Source organism: Oncorhynchus nerka, linkage group LG14, assembly GCF_034236695.1.
Source record: "Oncorhynchus nerka isolate Pitt River linkage group LG14, Oner_Uvic_2.0, whole genome shotgun sequence".
NCBI lineage: Eukaryota > Metazoa > Chordata > Actinopteri > Salmoniformes > Salmonidae > Oncorhynchus > Oncorhynchus nerka.
This window is the reverse complement of record NC_088409.1, coordinates 37,716,245-37,739,800: the sequence shown is the minus strand read 5'-3', so window position 1 is coordinate 37,739,800 and position 23,556 is coordinate 37,716,245. Positions and strand designations below refer to the sequence as shown.

General features: G+C 43.7%; 1 protein-coding gene and 1 non-coding gene across 2 annotated transcripts; one reads left to right on the top strand and one right to left on the bottom strand.

Moving 5' to 3' along the window:
- On the top strand, positions 1–22,241 carry LOC115140973 (semaphorin-4A-like). Its single transcript, XM_029679509.2, has 14 exons — positions 1–245; positions 8,520–8,680; positions 8,788–8,850; positions 8,959–9,057; positions 9,258–9,360; positions 9,536–9,655; positions 13,714–13,841; positions 16,932–17,113; positions 17,310–17,445; positions 19,908–20,097; positions 20,272–20,387; positions 20,507–20,670; positions 20,924–20,994; positions 21,127–22,241. The coding sequence occupies exons 1-14, from the start codon at positions 146–148 to the stop codon at positions 21,885–21,887; spliced, it is 2,394 nt and encodes a 797-aa protein (XP_029535369.1). The 5' UTR covers positions 1–145; the 3' UTR covers positions 21,888–22,241.
- On the bottom strand, positions 10,158–10,210 carry LOC115142288 (U7 small nuclear RNA). The gene has a single exon (XR_003865494.1). It is a non-coding gene; the product is annotated as a U7 small nuclear RNA (small nuclear RNA).
- Positions 22,242–23,556: the final 1,315 nt, after the last annotated feature.

The window sequence follows — 23,556 nt, the reverse complement described above, 5'->3', positions numbered from 1 at the left end:
TCAGCACAGCCAGACTCGCACACATTTAACACGCACACTGTGCTCATATGAGGAAGTCCTCTTCAACAACAGATCCTTCCACATCCTCCGCCTCAATCTCCATCCAGGTATTCCAGCCGGTCCTGTTGAGAGGAGCACCCCCATCATGGCATATGGGAGCCTGGCCTGGAGTCTCTCTGCTCTACTGGGGCTTCTCCTGACCCCTTCACTAGGGTTGGAACCTCCACGGATCTCCTTCCCCCTCGGTTAGTAGAACATTTGATTCATTATTGTTTTTTCATGTCCATTTACTGGGTTTTTATGTATTTGCATCTGTGTGTGAATCTTGCAAAGATACAGCATTCAGGAAAGACAAATATTATTTCATTGAAAATATATCATTTGTCAGGATATAATATGAAAAAACACTTCCTCATGTTGAACTGCTGAGACATGTTCCTGTAAGGGGTTTCTTGTGGTGAAGTAGAGGCGGACCAAAACGCAGCGTGGTTATATTGATTCATGTTTAATAAAAAAAGATAAACACGAACACTACAAAATAATAAACGTGGAAAACCAAAAACAGCCCTATCTGGTTCAAAACACAGAGACAGGAACAATCACCCACAAACACACAGTGAAACCCAGGCTACCTAAGTATGATTCTCAATCAGAGACAACTAATGACACCTGCATCTGATTGAGAACCATACTAGGCCGAAACATAGAAATACCCCAAAACATAGAAAAACAAACATAGACTGCCCACCCAATTCACGCCCTGACCATACTAAAATAAATACAAAACAAAGGAAATAAAGGTCAGAACGTGACAGTTCCGACTACGCATAGCTTGTGGCTGTATGCATGTCACTTGAATTTCAGTTTGTGCCTCTTCCTCTAAATCTTAAGAAACCACAGTGGCATGAAACACAATGGCACAATAGACACGAAGGCACATAACCTTTTCACTCAGGCCCCTCTTCCAGCATTGGGGAACACCCCTCGCCCCCACCCTGTACTCGCTCTTGCCACGTCTATTTCTATGGGCACAAGCACTGTTCTTGACACACACTGTTCATGACACACACCTCTTTTGTTGGCGGAGAGAATATTTAGCAGGTTTAAAGCCTATTTCCTGCAATTTTAACCCTTTTGTCATGGGGTGAAGAGAAAATGTCGCCGTTTTAAAGCTAATTTTCTTGCAATTCTATAGATTTTGCCATGTGTAATGTGTATTCATGTGACATTTGAGTGACGCAAACATTCCAACAGAATCTCTGGGCAAAAAAACTCTGGGTTAAAACACTTTAGTTGACATGGGCTAGTTGACCTGGACATTTCTGACAAGTTATAAATAGCTCTCTAAGGTATGCAATGACAGACATGACGAGGAAAACGGATTATGCACTACCCAATTTCAAAATGTCACCTTGTGCATTCTACTATTACAACTTTCAAGAGTAAGTTGAAAGCTGGACCCCCACGCTCCGCCTGTACCCCACAGTTTGGGAACTACTAATTAAGGCCACAGACAGACTGTATGGACAGACACACTTAAATACACTATAAGCACAGGCTGCCTGATAATACATGTTTAGGTCAGGTGACAGTTGTAGTTGGTTTATGCTACATGGGGCTTCCAATATTGTATTTTTTCATACTTCATTTACTTTTCCCCTCAAGCTGTTACCCAATCAAAACAATTTATTTATTTATTTATTTCACCTTTATTTAACCAGGTAGGCAAGTTGAGAACAAGTTCTCATTTACAATTGCGACCTGGCCAAGATAAAGCAAAGCAGTTCGACAGATACAACGACACAGAGTTACACATGGAGTAAAACAAACATACAGTCAATAATACAGTATAAACAAGTCTATATACAATGTGAGCAAATGAGGTGAGAAGGGAGGTAAAGGCAAAAAAGGCCATGGTGGCAAAGTAAATACAATATAGCACAATAAAACACTGGAATGGTAGTTTTGCAATGGAAGAATGTGCAAAGTAGAAATAAAAATAATGGGGTGCAAAGGAGCAAAATAAATTAATTAATTAAATACAGTTGGGAAAGAGGTAGTTGTTTGGGCTAAATTATAGGTGGGCTATGTACAGGTGCAGTAATCTGTAAGATGCTCTGACAGTTGGTGCTTAAAGCTAGTGAGGGAGATAAGTGTTCCCAGTTTCAGAGATTTGTGTAGTTCGTTCCAGTCATTGGCAGCAGAGAACTGGAAGGAGAGGCGGCCAAAGAAAGAATTGGTTTTGGGGGTGACTAGAGAGATATACCTGCTGGAGCGTGTGCTACAGGTGGGAGATGCTATGGTGACCAGCGAGCTGAGATAAGGGGGGACTTTACCTAGCAGGGTCTTGTAGATGACATGGAGCCAGTGGGTTTGGCGACGAGTATGAAGCGAGGGCCAGCCAACGAGAGCGTACAGGTCGCAATGGTGGGTAGTATATGGGGCTTTGGTGACAAAACGGATTGCACTGTGATAGACTGCATCCAATTAGTTGAGTAGGGTATTGGAGGCTATTTTGTAAATGACATCGCCAAAGTCGAGGAATGGTAGGATGGTCAGTTTTACAAGGGTATGTTTGGCAGCATGAGTGAAGGATGCTTTGTTGCGAAATAGGAAGCCAATTCTAGATTTAACTTTGGATTGGAGATGTTTGATATGGGTCTGGAAGGAGAGTTTACACTCTAACCAGACACCTAAGTATTTGTAGTTGTCCACGTATTCTAAGTCAGAGCCGTCCAGAGTAGTGATGTTGGTCAGGCGGGTAGGTGCAGGTAGCGGTTGAAGAGCATGCATTTAGTTTTACTTGTATTTAAGAGCAATTGGAGGCCACGGAAGGAGAGTTGTATGGCATTGAAGCTTGCCTGGAGGGTTGTTAACACAGTGTCCAAAGAAGGGCCGGAAGTATACAGAATGGTGTCGTCTGCGTAGAGGTGGATCAGAGACTCACCAGCAGCAAGAGCGACCTCATTGATGTATACAGAGAAGAGAGTCGGTCCAACAATTGAACCCTGTGGCACCCCCATAGAGACTGCCAGAGGTCCGGACAGCAGACCCTCCGATTTGACACACTGAACTCTATCAGAGAAGTAGTTGGTGAACCAGGCGAGGCAATCATTTGAGAAACCAAGGCTGTCGAGTCTGCCGATGAGGATGTGGTGATTGACAGAGTTGAAAGCCTTGGCCAGATCAATGAATACGGCTGCACAGTAATGTTTCTTATCGATGGCGGTTAAGATATCGTTTAGGACCTTGAGCGTGGCTGAGGTGCACCCATGACCAGCTCTGAAACCAGATTGCATAGCAGAGAAGGTATGGTGAGATTCGAAATGGTCGGTAATCTGTTTGTTGACTTGGCTTTCGAAGACCTTAGAAAGGCATGGTAGGATAGATATAGGTCTGTAGCAGTTTGGGTCAAGAGTGTCCCCCCCTTTGAAGAGGGGGATGACCGCAGCTGCTTTCCAATCTTTGGAAATCTCAGACGACACGAAAGAAAGGTTGAACAGGCTAGTAATAGGGGTGGCAACAATTTCGGCAGATAATTTTAGAAAGAAAGGGTCCAGATTGTCTAGCCCGGCTGATTTGTAGGGGTCCAGATTTTTCAGCTCTTTCAGAACATCAGCTGAATGGATTTGGGAGAAGGAGAAATGGGGAAGGCTTGGGCGAGTTGCTGTTGGGGGTGCAGTGCTGTTGACCGGGGTAGGAGTAGCCAGGTGGAAAGCATGGCCAGCCATAGAAAAATGCTTATTGAAATTCTCAATTATGGTGGATTTATCAGTGGTGACAGTGTTTCCTATCTTCAGTGCAGTGGGCAGCTGGGAGGAGGTGTTCTTATTCTCCATGGACTTTACAGTGTCCCAGAACTTTTTTGAGTTAGTGTTGCAGGAAGCAAATTTCTGCTTGAAAAAGCTAGCCTTGGCTTTTCTAACTGTCTGTGTATAACGGTTTCTAGCTTCCCTGAACAGCTGCATATCACGGGGGCTGTTCGATGCTAATGCAGAACGCCATAGGATGTTTTTGTGTTGGTTAAGGGCAGTCAGGTCTGGGGAGAACCAAGGGCTATATCTGTTCCTGGTTCTTAACTTCTTGAATGGGGCATGTTTATTTAAGATTGTTAGGAAGGCATTTAAAAAAATATCCAGGCATCCTCTACTGACGGGATGAGATCAATATCCTTCCAGGATACCCGGGCCAGGTCGATTAGAAAGGCCTGCTCGCTGAAGTGTTTCAGGGAGCGTTTTACAGTGATGAGTGGAGGTCGCTTGACCGCTGACCCATTATGGATGCAGGCAATGAGGCAGTGATCGCTGAGATCTTGGTTGAAGACAGCAGAGGTGTATTTAGAGGGGAAGTTGGTTAGGATGATATATATGAGGGTGCCTGTGTTTAAGGCTTTGGGGGGGGTACCTGGTAGGTTCATTGATAATTTGTGTGAGATTGAGGGCATCAAGTTTAGATTGTAGGATGGCTGGGGTGTTAAGCATGTTCCAGTTTAGGTCGCCTAGCAGCACGAGCTCTGAAGATAGATGGGGGGCAATCAGTTCACATATGGTGTCCAGAGCACAGCTGGGGGCAGAGGGTGGTCTATAGCAGGTGGCAACGGCGAGAGACTTGTTTTTAGAGAGGTGGATTTTTAAAAGTAGAAGTTCAAATTGTTTGGGTACAGACTTGGATAGTAGGACAGAACTCTGCAGGCTATCTTTGCAGTAGATTGCAACACCGCCCCCTTTGGCAGTTCTATCTTGTCTGAAAATGTTGTAGTTTCGAATTAAAATTTCTGAATTTTTGGTGGTCTTCCTAAGCCAGGATTCAGACACAGCTAGAACATCCGGGTTGGCAGAGTGTGCTAAAGCAGTGAATAGAACAAACTTAGGGAGGAGGCTTCTAATGTTAACATGCATGAAACCAAGGCTATTACGGTTACAGAAGTCATCAAAAGAGAGCACCTGGGGAATAGGAGTGGAGCTAGGCACTGCAGGGCCTGGATTCACCTCTACATCGCCAGAGGAACATAGGAGGAGAAGAATAAGGGTGCGGCTAAAAGCAATAAGAATTGGTCGTCTAGAACGTCTGGAACAGAGAGTAAAAGGAGGTTTCTGGGGGCGATAAAATAGCATCAAGGTATAATGTACAGACAAAGGTATGGTAGGATGTGAATACAGTGGAGGTAAACCTAGGTATTGAGTGATGAAGAGAGAGATATTGTCTCTAGAAACATCATTGAAACCAGGAGATGTCATTGCATGTGTGGGTGGTGGAACTAATAAGTTGGATAAGGTATAGTGAGCAGGACTAGAGGCTCTACAGTGAAATAAGCCAATAAACACTAACCAGAACAGCAATGGACAAGACATATTGACATTAAGGAGAGGCATCCTTAGTCGAGTGATCAAAAGCGTCCAGTGAGTGGAGAGGTTGGTTGGGGGTCACGGCGATTTAGACAGCTAGCCAGGCCATCGGTAGCAAGCTAGCATAGGATGGAGGTCTGTTGTTAGCCACCTCTTGCGTTCCGTCAGTAGATTAGTGGGGTTCCGTGTGGTAGAGAGGATTAATCCAAATCACACATCAACAAAAAATAAAAACAATAGATATAGTTATAGAGGCCCAAGAAGAAACCTAATAATAATAAAAATAAATAAATTGTCCGATTGTCTATTCTGAGAGCAGCCGGTAAGACAGCTAACGGTTAGCAGGCCGCAGATGGGCGTTCAGGTAACGTCGCGACGGAGGAGCCAGTCGGATCTCCTTCGGGTAGACAACGTCGGCAGTCCAGTTGTGAAGGCCTGGTGGGGCTCCGCGTAGGCAGTAAAACGGGTCCGGATAGGTGACTGCAGCCCAGGAGTGATTGATGGAACTCACTCCTGAGTTCCATCAATCACTCCTGACCTGGCTAGCTCCGGAGTAATTGATGTTTGCTCCGGAATCGACGAAAGCCGATAGTCACACGGATAGCAGCTAGCTAGCTGTGAGATCCGGGTATGAATGTCCAGAGAGCAGTTGAAATCCAGGGACATGGAGAGAAAAATTGGTCCGGTATGTTCCGTTCGGAGCCGCGCTACGCCGTACAAAACTGGCGATAGATTTTCGAGCCAAAGGATAGCTGATGACCACAAACCGTGGTTAGTTGAATACTAACGATTTGCCAGTAAAGAAGTTAACTAGCTTCTGAACTAGCTTCTGATTAGCTTCTGGTTAGCTTCTGGGCTAGCTTCTGGCTAGTTTCTGGCTAGCTTCTTGGAGTTTCTGGCTAGCTTCTTGGAGGATTGCAGATTTGAGGTAAATGGTCAAGTATATCCCCTATTTCTCCAAATCAAAGTTTATTTGTCACGTGTGCCGAATACAACAGGTGCAGACCTTACAGTGAAATTCTTCCTTACAGGCTCTAACCAATAGTGCAAAAAAGGTGTTTGGTGAACAACAGGTAGGTAAAGAAATAAAACAACAGTAAATAGACAGGCTATATACAGTAGCGAGGCTATAGAAGTAGCGAGGCTACATACAGACACCAGTTAGTCATGCTGATTGAGGTAGTATGTACATGTAGATATGGTTAAAGTGACTATGCATATATGATGAACAGAGAGTAGCAGTAGCGTAAAAGAGGGGTTGGTGGGTGGCGGGACACAATGCAGATAGCCCGGTTAGCCAATGTGTGGGAGCACTGGTTGGTCGGCCCAATTGAGGTAGTATGTACACGAATGTATAGTTAAAGTGACTATGCATATATGATAAACAGAGAGTAGCAGCAGCATAAAAAGAGGGGTTGGGGGAGGCACACAATTCAAATAGTCCAGGTAGCCATTTGATTAGATGTTCAGGAGTCTTATGGCTTGGGGGTAAAAACTGTGGAGAAGCATTTTTGTCCTAGACTTGGCATTTTTGTCCTGGATGGCAGGCAGCTTAGCCACAGTGATGTATTGGGCTGTACGCACTAACCTCTGTAGTGCCTTGCGCTCAGAGGCAGTGATGCAACCAGTCAGGACGCTCTCGATGTTGCAGCTGTAGAACCTTTTGTGGATCTCAGGACCCATGCCAAATCTTTTTCGTTTCCTGAGGGGGAATAGGCTTTGTCGTGCCCTCTTCACGACTGTCTTGGTGTGTTTGGACCATTCTAGTTTGTTGTTGATGTGGACACCGAGGAACTCAACCTGCTCCACTACAGCCCCGTCGATGAGAATGGGAGCGTGCTCGGTCCTCCTTTTCCTGTAGTCCACAATCATCTCCTTAGTCTTGGTTACGTTGAGGGATAGGTTGTTATTCTGGCACCACACGGCCAGGTCTCTGACCTCCTCCCTACAGGCTGTCTCGTCGTTGTCTGTGATCAGGCCTACCACTGTTGTGTCGTCTGCAAACTTAATGATGGTGTTGGAGTTGTGCCTGGCCATGCAGTCGTGGGTGAACAGGGAGTACAGGAGGGTACTGAGCACGCACCCCTGTGGAGCTCCAGTGTTGAGGATCAGCATGGCAGATGTGTTGCTACCTACCCTCACCACCTGGGGGTGACCCGTCAGGAAGTCCAGTATCAGAGGGAGGTGTTAAGTCCCAGGATCCTTAGATTAGTGATGAGCTTTGGTGTTGAACGCTGAGCTGAATAGAATTCTCACATAAGTGTTTTGTCTTTTGTCCAAGGGCAGTGTGGAGTGCAATAGAGATTGCATCATCTGTGGATCTGTTTGGGCGGTATGCAAATTGGAGTGGGTCTAGGGTCTCTGGGATAATGGTGTTGATGTGAGCCATTACCAACCTTTCAAAGCACTTCATGGCTACGGACGTGAGTGCTACGGGTTTGTAGTCATTTAGGCAGGTTGCCTTTGTGTTCTTGGGCACAGGGACTATGGTGGTCTGCTTGAAACATGTTCGTGTTACAGACTCAATCAGGGACATGTTGAAAATGTCAGTGAAGACACCTTCCAGTTGGTCAGCACATGCCCAGAGCACACGTCCTGGTAATCCGCCTGGCCCCGCAGCCTTGTGTATGTTGACCTGTTTAAAGGTCTTACGCACGTCGGCTACGGAGAGCATGATCACACAGTCGTCAGCTACAGTTCAGTATTTCTACACTTTTTTTTGCTCTTTGTGACTCATTTGCTTGCATACAGTTTTACAAGAAAGTCAATGACCACAATCAGAGATGTCAAGATGGTAGATTCAAAGGCCAAGCCACTCAAAATCTAAAATTAAACTGTGCACAATGCTACATGTTCAAAAGTGAGACCACATAGTCTGAGTTTTTGTTTGGATACCTATATATACACAGTACGTATGCCGTTTTACAACAGTTGTGGTAAAAAGAGATGAGAATATGAGCCAACTCTCACAGTCTAAAAGTGAGCACTAGCTGCTACATTATGGAACCCCATTGTAAGTTTTTAGCTGTGGTTGCTGGGGGGCTTATTGAGTAAATGGAAGGGTATCAAACACAATTAACGAAGAATGTATCAATACCCATGGTCCGGTGTTAGCTGGTGGTCCACACAAACATACATCATAATCATACCATTTTTATTTGCCTTTCCTTTCAGAAAGCCCAGAGAGACCTCTTCCCTTATTCAGCCAACCAGACATTAAAAACACCACCACACTGTTGCTAAGTGACGACGGCTCCACTCTGTTTGTAGGGGCACAAGATGCTGTGCTCTCATTGGATGTCAGCCAGCCTGATGTCATAACCATGAAGACTAAGGTAGGCACATTCGAGAGGAAGAGGGAGCTGTCTTATTTCATCAGAGATACGTTCATAAAAAGGTTCCTACAGTCTACAAAGATTCTCTCTGTCTGTTTCTCCTATAGATGGAATGGAAGCCCCCTCCAGATGTTCTACACGAGTGTACCACTAAGGGCAAGAAAGAAACGGTATTCATTGAGTCATCATGCACTTAAATGCACACACTTGCCTTCACAAGAAACCATGAGAACCACTCTCACCTCTTTGATATCTGCCTATGTACTTATTTTCCTCAGACGGACTGTCCCAACTTTGTGCGAGTGCTGCAACCCATCAATGCCACCCACTTGTATGCCTGTGGAACATTTGCGTACAACCCTCATGATACCTATATGGTAAGACTCTGCAGATCTCCTAGACTCTCCTAAAGCCTTCTGTTCTTCTCATTTACATCATATTTGGATAGACAGAGTATTTATATGATAATGAAATCTATAACACACTTTTAATGACCCCTCTTTCTTTTTCCCACTTATGGTCCTATAATTCCTCCCCTCTCTCAATGTGTCTGTTCCTTTCTCTCTCATTCTCTCAGGACACAGACACTCTCACCATGGCTAAAGTCCCCAGGAAGTACAATAATGGAAAAGGTTGCTGCCCGTTCAACCCATATCAAAGAAACACAGCCATCTCTGTTGGTGAGATTGATGACGTGGAGAGCCAATTGTAGCTGAATTAGTGGACTGCCTTGGTGACGATGCCACATGACAATTGCCAAGAAGACACCGACACTTCCAAATGAATGCTCTACTTTGTATTTTGTTCTCGTCACTCGGATACCTCAATTTTGAACATGTTTCTCTATTGATATAGATGGTGAGCTTTTCACAGCCACGACAAATGACTTCCGGGGTAAGACACCAATGGTCTCCCGCCATCTCAGTAAGGATGGTCGCCCAGATGTTAGCCAGGATACCTCAGTGACCTTGAATGGTGAGTGGTCTTAAACAAATAGAGCGCAATAGTAATGACATGGGTTTTTTTTGGCACTTACTCCGCCTTTGCTCGTTGGCCAAAGCCTATGGGAAAATGAATGGGAGTTTTAGAGGATTTTTGGATAAACGCTGAAGATAAGGTCTGTGATATCCCACATTAAAAAATGATATAGTATACTATGGTATATGTACACAGTATTCACTGTAGTGTTTTTGCAGACTTAAATGTAGTATTCACTGTAGTATACTGTAGTAGTCAGCAAACACACTACAGTGAATATTGTAGTATTTACTGTAGTATTTACAGTTAACTACAGTATAAATTCTGTAATAAAATAAAACTGTAGTATATACTATAGTGATTAATGTAGTGTTTTTGCAGATTGTAGTATACTGTTGTAGTTACTATACTGTTTTTGCAGAATGTAGTATACTATAGAATTTACTGTAGTGTTTTTGCAGACATTACTGTGTTTTTGTTTTATCTTTTACATAGTAGTGCAGGCTTTCTCCTTGAGGAAACCTACTGGAGAAATACTAAAAGAGCACATTTTCCATAACCTGTTGGTAGGTAGGACTGTGGTCTAAACAGATAGTTCAATGGGATTGAGATCCGGGCTCTTCGCTGGCCATGGCAGAACACTGACATTCCTGTCTTGCAGGAAATCACGCACAGAACGAGCAGTATGACTGGTGGCATTGTCATGCTGGAGAGTCATGTCAGGATGAGCCTGCAGGAAGGGTACCACATGAGGGAGGAGGATGTCTTCCCTGTAATGCACAGCGTTGAGATTGCCTTCAATGACAACAAGCTCAGTCCAGTGATGTTGTGACACACCACCCCAGACCATGATGGACCCTCCACCTCCAAATCAATCCCACTCCAGAGTACAGGCCTCTGTGTATAAAAGCCTTCGATGATAATCCGACCATCACCCCTGGTGAGACAAAACCGCGACTCATCAGTGAAGAGCACTTTTTGCCAGTCCTGTCTGGTCCAGCGATGGTGTGTTTGTGCCCATAGGCGACGTTGTTGCCGGTGATGTCTGGTGAGGACCTGCCTTACAACAGGCCTACAAGCCCTCAGTCCAGCCTCTCTCAGCCTATTGCGGACAGTCTGAGCACTGATGGAGGGATGATGAGTTCCTGGTGTAACTCAGGCAGTTGTTGTTGCCATCCTGTACCTGTGCTGTTACACGTGGTCTGCCACTGCGAGGACGATCAGCTGTCCGTCCTGACTCCCTGTGGTGCTGTCTTAGGAGTCTCACAGTACAGACGTTGCAATTTATTGCCCTGGCCAGATCTGCAGTCTTCATGCCTCCTTGCAGCATGCCTAAGGCACGTTCATGCAGATGAGCAGGGACCCTGGGCATCTTTCTTTTGGTGTTTTTCAGAGTCAGTAGAAAGGCTTCTTTAGTGTCCTACGTTTTCATAACTGTGACCTTAATTGCCTACTGTCTGTAAGCTGTTAGTGTCTTAACGACCGTTCCACAGGTGCATTTTCATTAATTGTTTATGGTTCATTGAACAAGCATGGGAAACAGTGTTTAAACCCTTTATAATGAAGATCTGTGAAGTTATTTGGATTTTTACAAATTACCTTTGAAAGACAAGGTCCTGAAAAAGGGATGTTTCTTTTTTGCTGAGTTTATAGTCTATTCTATATATATATATATATATATATATATATATATATATATATATATATTTTTTTTTACCCGCCCCATTTTCGTGGTATCCAATTCGTAGTTAGTCTTGTCTCATCGCGTACGGACTCGGGAGAGGCGAATGTTCGAGAGCCATGCGTCCTCCAAAACACAACACAACCAAGTCGCACTGATTCTTTACACAATGCCCACTTAACCCGGAAGCCAGCGTGACTGTGTCAGCGTGCACTGCGCCCGGCCCGCCACAGGAGTCGCTAACCCGGATGACGCTGGGTCTCCTGGTCGCGGCCGGCTGCGACAGAGCCTGGACTCAAACCCAGAATCTCTAGTGGCACAGCTAGCACTGCGATGCCTTAGACCACTGTGCCACTCGGGAGGCCTGTTGGTTTTGTTACTTATGGGTGGCACAAAACAGGATATGGGGGAAGGGAATGGAGATATGCTAAATGAATACTTTAGTATTTACTATAGTTAAAGTGTAGTGTTTTTCCGGATACTACTGTAGTATTTACTATGGTATTTGACAGTATACTACAACATTCTATAGTAAACACTACACAATCGTGGGATACTACAGTGTGTAGTATAGTATTCTACAGAATATTATAGTTTACTATAGATTTCTAAAGTAAATACTGTATTTTTTCATGGGGTTAAACACAGGCTTAGGAGATCTTACATGTTTTGTTCTATGAGATAAAAAAGTTACATTAGCTGATGAAGATTGTGAATTTTGAGTCAGTTATGTATTCAAAACAAACACAAAGTCTTCATAATTCATAAAAGGTCATGTAAACTGACTGATAATATCTCATATAACAAAACTTATAAGATCTCCTAAGCGTGTGTTAACCTCAGACCTAATTTATAAGTTTATCCCAAAACCCCATTCTTTCCCCATTAATTTCCCCCATAGGAATGGCCAAACATACCAGAGGTAACTTATTTCCAATTTTTAGGACTACAAGCTGGCGAGCTCTATACAAATTCAACATACACCTTTGTGTTAGCTTCAGCTCAAGAAACAGAACATAAGCAACTGGTGTCCCCCAGGGCTCTGTGCTCGATACCCTGTTGACTAGAATTACTAAATATATCAACATGTCAAACTTTGATTGTTATTTGAACTCTTCTACATTCACTGATTTTGCAACTGTTGAATTGGCAAGAAAATAGTTACACTCAATATCTAAAAGTAAGTGGAGACCTGCTCTTTGAACATCTCATGACAAAATCATTGGCATTAATATGGAGGTGGTCCCTCCTTAGCTGCTAGAACAGCCTCCACGCTTCTGGGAAGGCTTTCCACTAGATGTTGGAACAGCGCTGCAGGGACTTGCTTCCATTCAGCCACGAGCATTAGTGAGGTTGGACACTGATATTGGACAATTAGGCCTGGTTTGCAGTCAGCGTTCCAATTCATCCCAAAGGTGTTCGATGTGAATGAGGTCAGGGCTCTGTGCAGGGCAGCCAAGTTCTTCCACACCTATCTAGAAAGAATGTTTTTGTGCACGTGGGAATTGTCATGCTGAAACAAAAAAAGGGCCTTCCCCCAACTGTTGCCACAAAGTTGGAAGCACAGAAATGTCTAGAAGGTCATTGTATGCCGTAGCGTTAAGATTTTCTTTCATTGCAACTAAGGGGCCTAGCCCAAGCCATGAAAAACAGCGCCAGTCCATTATTCCTCATCCATCAAACTTTACATTTGGCACTATTCATTTGAGCAGGCAGCGTTTTCCTGGCATCCGCCAAACCCAGATTCGTCCTTTGGACTGCCAGATGGTGAAGAGTGACTCATCACTCCAGAGAATGCGTTTCCACTGCTCCAGTCCAATGGCGGCAAGATATACACCATGCCAGCCAATGCTTGGTATTGCGGCTTCTGGGCCATTGAAACCCATTTCATGAAGCTCCCAACGAACAGCTATTTTGCTGATGTTGCTTCCATAGGCAGTTTGGAACTCGGTGGTGAGTGTTGCAAACGAGGGCAGACGATTTGTACGAGCAACACGCTTCAGCACTCCCATTCTGTGAGCTTGTGTGGCCTACCTACTTTGTGGCTGAGCCGTTGTTGCTCCTAAACGTGTCCACTTCAAAATAACAGCACTGACCGGGACAGGCCTAGCAGGGCAGAAATTTGACAAACTGACTTGTTAGCATCCTATGACAGTGCCACTTTGAAAGTCACTGAGCTCTTCAGTATGGGCCATTCTACTGCCAATGTTTGTCTATGGAGATTGCATGGCTGTGTGCTCAATTTTACACACCTGTCAGCAACCGGTGTGGCTGAAATAGCCAAATCCACTAATTCGAAGGGGTGTCCGCATACCATGTTGTGTATTACCCGTCTGTGCTTGAATAGATGTTTGTGTAATTTCCTTAATTTCAGAGCCCACTTTCGTCAGTTCCGCATCTGACACCAGCGAGGGGAAGGTGTACTTCTTCTTCAGTGAAGTTGGAAATGAGTACAGCTTCCTGGATGAGTTCAAAGTAGCGCGGGTAGCCCAGGTCTGCAAGGTAGGTAACAGGATGGGGCTTCGATTCCATTTAATATAGGAGAAATTAACATTAATCCAGTTAATGAATTGGAAAAGAAATCCTCATTGAATATAACATTGCCCCCTAAGCCTGGTAGAATGGTAGGCCAGTGTCCCTCCCCATTCTCCTATGCACAGATTTACTCAGAAGGATATGAGAACCCCCGAGATGCAACTTCTCTTTTTCACAAGGCAGAAATGTGACTGCTTCCTCTGTCATTACTGACAGGAGAGTATTTACAGTGCCTTCAGAAAGTATTCATACACCTTGACTTAGTCCACATTTTGTTGTGTTACAGCCTGAATTCAAAATGGGTTGAAATGACATTTTCTCACCAATCTACCCACAATACTCCATAATGATAAAGTGAAAACATGTTTTTAGACATTTTTCCAAATTTATTGAAAATAAAATACAGAAATGTCTAATTTACGTAAGTATTCACACCCGAGTCAATACATGTTAGAATCCCCTTTGGCAGTGATTACAGCTGTGAATCTTTCTGGGTAAGTCTCTAAGAGCTTTGCACACCTGGATTATTAAACATTTGCACATTATTATTTTTTTAATTCTTCAAACTCTGTCAAGTTGGTTGTTGATCATTGTGAGACAGTCATTTTAAGTCAAAACTGTAACTAGGCCACTCGGGAACATTCAATGTCGTCTTGGTAAGCAACGCCAGTGTATATTTGGCCTTCTGTTTTAGGTAATTGCCCTGCTGCAAGGTGAATTTGTCTCCCAGAGTTGGAAAGCAGACTGAACCAGATTTTCCTCTAGGATGTTGCCTGTGCTTAGCTCTATTCTATTTATTTTTATCCAACAAAAGAACTCCCTAATTCTTGCCAATGACAAGCATACCCATAACATGATGCAGCCACCACCATCCTTTGTCCATTTATTTTTTACCCATCTACAGTTGAAGTCGGAAGTTTACATACACTTAGGTTGGAGTCATTAAAACTCATTTTTCAACCACTCCACAAATTTATTGTAAACAAACTATAGTTTGGGCAAATCGGTAAGTAATTTTTCCAACAATTGTTTACAGACAGATTATTTCACTTAAAATTCACAGTATCACAATTCCAGTGGGTCAGAAGTGTACATATACTAAGTTGACTGTGCCTTTAAACAGCTTGGAAAATTCCCAAAAATTATGTCATGGCTCTAGAAGCTTCTGATAGGCTAATTGACATAATTTTAGTCAATTGGAGGTGTACCTGTGGATGCATTTCAAGGCCTACCTTCAAACTCAGTGCCTCTTTGGTTGACATAATCGGAAAATCAAAAGAAACAGCCAAGACCGCAGAAACAAATTGTAGACCTCCACAAGTCTGGTTCATCCTAGGGAGAAATTTCCAAAGGCCTGAATGTACCACATTCATCTTTACAAACAATAGCACGCAAGTATAAACACCATGGGACCATGCAGCCATCATACCGCTCAGGAAGGAGACGTGTTCTGTCTCCTAGAGATTAACGTACTTTGGTGCGAAAAGTGAAAATCAATCCCAGAACAACAGCAAAGGTCCTTGTGAAGATGCTGGAGGAAACAGGTACAAAAGTATCTATATCGATATAACCTGAAAGGCCGCTCAGCAAGGAAGAAGCCACTGCTCCAAAACCGCCATAAAAAAAGCCAGACTACGGTTTGCAACTGCACATGGGGACAAAGATCGTACTTTTTGGAGAAATGTCCTCTGGTCTAATGAAACAAAAATAGAACTGTTTGGCCATAATTACCATCGTTATGTTTGGAGGAAAAAGGGGGATGCTTGTAATCCGAAGAACACCATTCCAACCGTGAAGCACAACATCATGTTGTGGGGGTGCTTTGCTGCAGGAGGGTGTATGTAAACTTCAACTGTACAAATAGGACCCTTCTTTGTGAGGCATTGGAAAACCGCCCTGGTCTTTGTGGTAGAATCTGTGTTTGAAAATCAGTGCTCGACTGAGGGACCTAACAGATAATTGTATGTGTGGGGTACAGAATCATGAATAATGATGAGTGAAAGTTACAGATGCACAAATATCATACCCGCCAAAACATCCTAACGCAACTAAAGGTGTTAACCCTCCACATCTATCAAGACAACTGGAGTACTGGGCCAGCCACTCTTAAATAGCACATGGGCCAGCTCAGTTGAAACACCTTCCGACTAACAAAATGGACAAGCCAGCACAGGTGTAAAACATACTGACTAACGAGATGACAGCAATCAGTACGCCCTATGTGCTGACGAGCTAAAGTCCAACCTCAAAACATCCATGGAAAAACCAAAGGCTGTAACATCTTCCCCCTTAAGACAACAAATACAGAAGTTAGCATGTCTTGGGGTTATGATATTTGTGCATCCAACTTTCTCACTAATCATTATACACTTCATTCAGGGCTATCTGTAATCATGCTAGCATCCACATTAATGTAGAAGTGTTTAGAAACATTCTATTCTTATGTACTGTACAATAACAGTGACTCAAATGGCACAATACATTATTTATATTTCCATTGGGCACAAAATAATCTTAAACATAACGAAAAAAACAGCCAATGCATCCAACAAGTTTGTAAAGTCACAAGCTTGATGTAATCATTGTGTGCCATGAATTTGGGACCAAATACTACATTTCTGACTACTTTAATACACAAGTGAATTTGTCCCAATACCTTTGGTCCCCTAAAACGGGAAGACTAGGTAATTACGTGCTATAATTTCTAAACGGTTGACGTGAAAATACCCTCAAATTAAATATAACAGTCTGCACTTTAACCTCATAGTCATTGAATAATTTAAAATCCAAAGTGCTGGAGTACGGAGCCAAAACAACAACAAATGTCAATGTCCCAATACTTTTGGAGCTCACTGTAATTCCATTGATATTATGGGGTATTGTGGCAGTAAATTCAGGCAGTAACGCAACCAAATGTGGAAAAAGTCCAAGGGTGTTTTCTGAAGGCACTGTAAAAGGCCAGAGGTGTATTCAGAACACTCTCAAAACAGAGTGCCCCAAAAAGTGAACCATGTCATGATTATTACTAAACAAATATGTTGTCCGTGGGTGCGTCAGGATGACAGTGGGGGAGAGCGCATCCTGCAGAACCGCTGGACTTCCTTTGCTAAAGCCGAACTTCTCTGCCGGCCTCCCAAAGAGCTGCCTTTCAATATCATCCAGGATGTGTTCACCCTCACTCCATCAGAGGGCTACTCCACACAAGATATTATTTTCTATGGTATCTTCACATCCCAATGGTGAGCATTTTATTCCTGCACATGTAAGATGAGATGTCTGGAGGTCTAATGACATGACCAAACAATTGTGCCAATATTTGGGTTAACTTTCTCACAAAATAGTTTTTTATATGGTTCTGCCCCCTCTTTCACATCTCTCTTTCCTGCTGGCCTCCTACCCTCTGTCTATATCTCCTCTCTCCCCTTCCACTCCCAGGTCAGTGGCTTCAGGGCAGTCTGCTGTGTGTGCCTTTCGGCTTGGGGACATCAAATATGTGTTTGCTGGGAACTACAAGATATTCCAAAACCACCAATGGAGTCCTCGCATGGACAAGAGTAGCAACCTGGGCAAGGTGTGGATGGGCCAATCCTATACTGTAGAAGTATACACTGAGTTTACCAAACATTAAGAACACCTTCCTAATATTGAGTTGCACCCCCCCGCTTTTGCCCTCAGAACAGCCTCAATTCATTGCAGCAAGGACTCTACAATTTTCAAAAAGCGTCTTTGCCCCAGTGCTTTCCAAAGTTGGGTCAAGTTGGCTGGATGTCCTTTGAGTGGTGGAACATTCTTGATATACATGGGAAAATGTTGAGCGTGAAAAACCCAGCAGCGTTGCAGTTCTTGACACAAACCGGTGCGCCTGGCACCTACTACCATGCCCCGTTCAAAGGCATTTAAATCCTTTGTCTTGCCAATTCACCCTCTGAATGGCACACATACACCATACATATTACAATTGTCTCAAGGCTTTAAAATCCTTCTTTAACCTTTCTCCTCCCCTTCATCTACACTGATTGAAGTGGATTTAACAAGTGACATCAATAAGGGATCATAGCTTTCACCTGGTCAGTTTATGTCATGGAAAGAGCAGGTGTTCTTAATGTTTGTATTCTCAGGGTAGATTAGGGCATATGGGCAGGGTTGAGAACAATATCCTTTATAAGGATCCATTCTCATGGTTTACCTATTTTTTTGCAGTGGCTATATTTTGCAGGTTTTCCTACTTACAAAGCATGTAGAGGTCTGTAATTAATCCAGAAAATCACATTGTATGATTTTTAAGTAATTCATTGGCATTTTATTGCATGACATAAGTATTTGATCACCTACCTACCAGTAAGAATTCCGCCTCTCACAGACCTGTTCGTTTTTTAAAAGAATCCCTCCTGTTCTCCACTCATAACCTGTATTAACTGGACCTGTTTGAACTCGTTACCTGTATAAAAGACACCTGTCCACACACTCAATCAAACAGACTCCAACCTCTCCACAATGGCCAAGACCAGAGAGCTGTGTAAGGACATCAGTGAAAAAATTGTAGACCTGCACAAGCATGGGATGGGCTACAGGACAATAGGCAGGGTAGCCTAGTGGTTAGAGCGTTGAACTAGTAACCGGAAGGTTGCAAGTTCAAACCCCCGAGCTGACAAGGAACAAATCTGTTGTTCTGCCCCTGAACAGGCAGTTAACCCACTGTTCCTAGGCTGTCATTGAAAATAAGAATTTGTTCTTAACTGACTTGCCTAGTTAAATAAAGGTTAAAAAAAATATGTTAAAAAAAGCAGCTTGGTGAGAAGGCAACAACTGTTGGCGCAATTATTAGAAAATGGAAGAAGTTCAAGATGATGGTCAATCACCCTCGGTCTGGGGCGCCATGCAAGATCTCACCTCATGGGGCATCAATGATCATGAGGAAGGTGAGGGATCAGCCCAGAACTACATGGCAGGACCTGGTCAATGACCTGAAGAGAGCTGGGACCACAGTCTCAAAGATTTGTCTCAAAGAAAACCATTAACACACTACGCCGTCATGGATTAAAATCCTGCAGCGCACGCAAGGTCCCCCTGCTCAAGCCAGCGCATGTCCAGGCCCGTCTGAAGTTTGCCAATGACCATCTGGTTGATCCAGAGGAGGAATGGGAGAAGGTCATGTGGTCTGATGAGACAAAAGTAGAGCTTTTTGGTCTAAACTCCACTCGCCGTGTTTGGAGGAAGAAGAAGGATGAGTACAACCCCAAGAACACCATCCCAACCGTGAAGCATGGAGTGGTGGAAACATCATTCTTTGGGGATGCTGCACCGTATTGAGGGGAGGATGGATGGGGCCATGTATCGCGAGACCTTGGCCAACAACCTCCTTCCCTCAGTAAGAGCATTGAAGATGGGTCGTGGCTGGGTCTTCCAGCATGACAACGACCCGAAACACACAGCCAGGGCAACTAAGGAGTGTTTCCGTAGAAGCATCTCAAGGTACTGGAGTGACCTAGCCAGTCTCCAGACCTGAACCCAATAGAAAATCCTTGGAGGGAGCTGAAAGTCTGTATTGCCCAGCGACAGCCCCGAAACCTGAAGGATCTGGAGAAGGTCTGTATGGAGGAGTGGGCCAAAATCCCTGCTGCAGTGTGTGCAAACCTGGTCAAGAACTACAGGAAACGTATGATCTCTGTAATTGCAAACAAAGGTTTATGTACCAAATATTAAGTTCTGCTTTTCTGATGTATCAAATACTTATGTCATTCAATAAAATGCAAATTAATTACTTAAAAATCATACAATGTGATTTTCTGAATTTTTGTTTTAGCTTCCGTCTCTCACAGTTGAAGTGTACCTATGATAAAAAATGACAGACCTCTACATGCTTTGTAAGTAGGAAAACCTGCAAAATCGGCAGTGTATCAAATACTCGTTCTCCCCACTGTAGTTGTTAATTTGTGGACTTGTGCAATTAGCCTAGTGACCAAATCCTCTTTAACCCCTTTGTTTCCCTCATGGCAATTGTAATGACTGAGTTTATGGCCTTTTTGTTGACAGTGTGGGTTGGCCAATGCCTCAGACACCACTCTAATGGCAGTCAAGGAAAGTTTCCTAGCCAGTGGAAGTGTGCGTCCGATAGGCAGTGCACCAGTTCTCAACTCCCCTGACCAGCGCTACAGTCGGATTGCTGCACTACGGACAAAAGCGGCCAATGGACAGGACTACACCATACTCTTCCTGCTTAGTGGTGTGTCATAGTTATTTTTAATTTGGACATTGCTCTTCAATCTTGGTCTGTAAACTTCTGTCCGATTGCTCATGTGGTGATACAACTCCCATCCCAAATTTGATGGCAGATAATTTTGTCCCAGCACATTTTATTTTGTTTGCAACTTTTGTCTTTCACTCTTCTCTTGGTCAGAGTCTGGGTTTCTCCACAAAGCTGTGCTGTTGAACAAGGATACCCACATCATAGAGGAGATCCAAGTGTTCAGACAACCACAGCTGGTGAAAAACATACTTCTCTCCACCTCCAAGGTACACATTTGTTCAATCTTAACTTTTGTCAATACATGTTTTCAAATGGCATCTCTCTGTATACTGTCTGTGGCCTTTCATCCACTAAAGCCCTTTGATGCCTGTTCCTCCTATCGCAGGGTGTGCTTTATGTGGGGACCTCTGAAGGGGTGACCCAGGTGCCTGTATCCCAGTGCTCATCCTATAAGAGCTGCGCCCAGTGTGTTTTGGCACGAGACCCCCTCTGTGGCTGGGACCCTGCTAGTGGACACTGTGCCAGTGTGTCTGCCATTCCAGCCAATGCGTGAGTACATATTTAGATCTTTAGATTAATCACTGGCCTCCACATACTGATGGTTCCCCGTGGCATTTCCATTCATTATTTACTTTTTTTATAAAAAATTGTAAAATCGATGACATCCCAGCCTAGTACTCATGCATGCGTTTGTGCAATGAAGAGAACAGTCAGGGCACCAATATTAATGGACATTCCTCTCTCTCTCCTACCTTTCCATCTCTCACTCCATCTTTGCATTTGTATGTGTTGTTGCTGTCAGACGGCAGGATGTGGAGCATGGCAACGTGATGAAGGAGTGTCAAGGTTCCCTCACAGCTAAACCTCTGCTAGGTGATCACTACAATTAGACACAAGTGTATTGGGATTATAAAGTAATAAAACCAGTAAAAAAACATTTAAGCATTGAGTGCTCTATAGTATGTATAACTCACTAATTTGTCTGTGCTCACATTCTATCCCCAGTGGAGGTGTACGCACAGCTAAATGAAGTAGTGAGGTTGAAGTGTTCCAGATCCTCCAATCTGGCAACCCTGAGTTGGAAGTCCGCCAAAGCTAGCGCTCTGCCCCACCACCTCTTCTTTCACTCTGGAGATGAGAATCTGGTCTTCATGGCCACACCTGACACCTTCGGAATCTACCATTGCATCTCTGTTGAGAGGGGTTATGAGGAGACAGCAGCTATCTACACTGTGAGACAGAGTGTCTCTCCTCAGGCCATTGATACTCCAGCCGTTCAAATTCGGATCACCACCACAGAGACTAAAGACCAGATGACCACTATGATGGAGATTCCAAGCGACACTGAGAAGCTAACCCTCATTAACTTTGGGGAGGATCCAGTCATCACCACAGACGTAACCACAACCAACAAGACTCCAGACACACAGTCCACGACTGAGAATCTAGAGGACAAGACTCCAGACACCAATTCCAGTATTGAGAAGCCAGAGGATATGACCCCAGACCCCCAGTCCAGCAGTGAGAAACCAGAAGACATTGTCAACCACAATGAACCCTTAACAGCCAAGAATTACCACAGTGAATTGGTGGCAGTATCATTTCTCCTGGCTGTGTGTGTTTGTGTGCTAGTGCTAGGAGGGCTCTATGGGGGGCACCTGCAGGGCAGATATAAATTGGGCCCCTCGGACACTGCAGAGGGGGGATACAAGGAAGAGAATGACCCCCTGGAAGTCTCACCTCCCTCTATAAAGAAGGCAGAATGAATGGACTCAGAAGATATCTATCTTCATCGAGAGTCAATTTTTTTCAACGGGCATTTGATGACATAACATCAGGTGGATTCGAGCTTGTTGAAGATTTATAAATAAGTAAATTAAAAAGTGTGTTTGGGAGGGGGGGTGAAGGGTAAGTTTATTTACACGTGGAGCCTATTTGTCTTCAACTTAAACAGACAGATAATGCACATTTCTATTAATTTCAAATGAATACAATTTTTGTAATCCTACATTTCCTCAGCTGACATCTTTTTCTATAGGCTACAAAACAAGTGTCTTTATTTCTGTAGGAATGTTCATTCTCTTTTACTAAGCCTACTATAATAAAAAGGAGAAATTACATTTCTGAATCTTTCATATCCCTTGGCTGTCACCAAATAATAGTGGACATGCATAAAGATGGCTGCCCCCAAGTACTTACCAAAAATGCCTCATTTGCTAAGATCACCGTATTATGCAGTGCTCTCCATCACTGCTTTAAAAAAAATCTGCATTAGCACAGTTAAAGATTCCAATTCTAGCTCATAGGCGGTAATTTGAAAAAGTACAGTTGAAGTCGGAAGTTTACATAAACTTAGGTTGAAGTCATTAAAACTCGTTTTTCAACCACTCCACAAATTTCTTGTTAACAAACTATAGTTTTGGCAAGTCGGTTAGGACATCTACTTTGTGCATGACACAGTCATTTTCCCAACAATTGTTTACAGATTTCACTTATAATTCACAATTCCAGTGGGTCAGAAGATTACATACACTCAGTTGACTGTGCCTCTAACCAGCTTGGACAATTCCAGAAAATTACATCATGGCTTTAGAAGCATCTTGAGGTGTACCTGTGGATGTATTTCAAGGCCTACCTTCAAACTCAGTGTCTCTGTGCTTGGCATCATGGGGGGAAAAAAGAAAGACTGTAGAGCTCCACAAGTCTGGTTCATCCTTAGGAGCAATTTCCAAATGCCTGCAGGTACCACGTTCATCTGTACAAACAATAGGACACAAGTATAAACACCATGGGACCACGCAGCCGTCATACCGCTCAGGAAGGAGACGCGTTCTGTCTCCTGGTGATGAACGTACTTTGGTGCGAGAAGTGCAAATCAATCCCAGAACAACAGCAAAGGACCTTGTGAAGATGCTCGAGGAAACGGGTACAAAAGTATCTATATTCATAGTAAAACAAGTCCTATATTGACATAACCTGAAAGGCCGCTCAGCAAGGAAGAAGCCACTGCTCCAAAACTGCCATAAAAAAAGCCAGACTATGGTTTGCAACTGCACATGGGGAAAAATATCATAATTTTTGGAGAAATGTCCTTTGGTCTGATGAAACAAAAATATAACTGTTTGACCATAATGAACATTGTTATGTTTGGAGGAAAAAGGGGGAGGCTTGCAAGCCGAAGAACACCATCCCAACAGTGAAGCACGGGGGTGGTGGCATCATGTTGTGGGGGTGCTTTGCTGCAGGAGGGACAGGTGCACTTCACAAAATAGATGGCATCATGAGGAAAGAAAATTATGTGGATATATTGAAGCAACATCTCAAGACATTAGTCAGGAAGTTAAAGCTTGGTCGCAAATGGGTCTCCCAAATGGACAATGACCCCAAGCATACTTCCAAAGTTGTGGCAAAATGGCTTAAGGACAACAAAGTCAA

What these genes read in the sequence shown, in the direction of transcription:
- LOC115140973 (XM_029679509.2), top strand. Translation starts at nt 146, where the DNA reads ATGGCATATGGGAGCCTGGCCTGGAGTCTCTCTGCTCTACTGGGGCTT. An exon ending in TCATAACCATGAAGACTAAG is followed by an intron (nt 8,681 to 8,787) that starts GTAGGCACATTC and finishes TTTCTCCTATAG; the next exon opens with ATGGAATGGAAGCCCCCTCC. An exon ending in CTAAGGGCAAGAAAGAAACG is followed by an intron (nt 8,851 to 8,958) that starts GTATTCATTGAG and finishes TATTTTCCTCAG; the next exon opens with ACGGACTGTCCCAACTTTGT.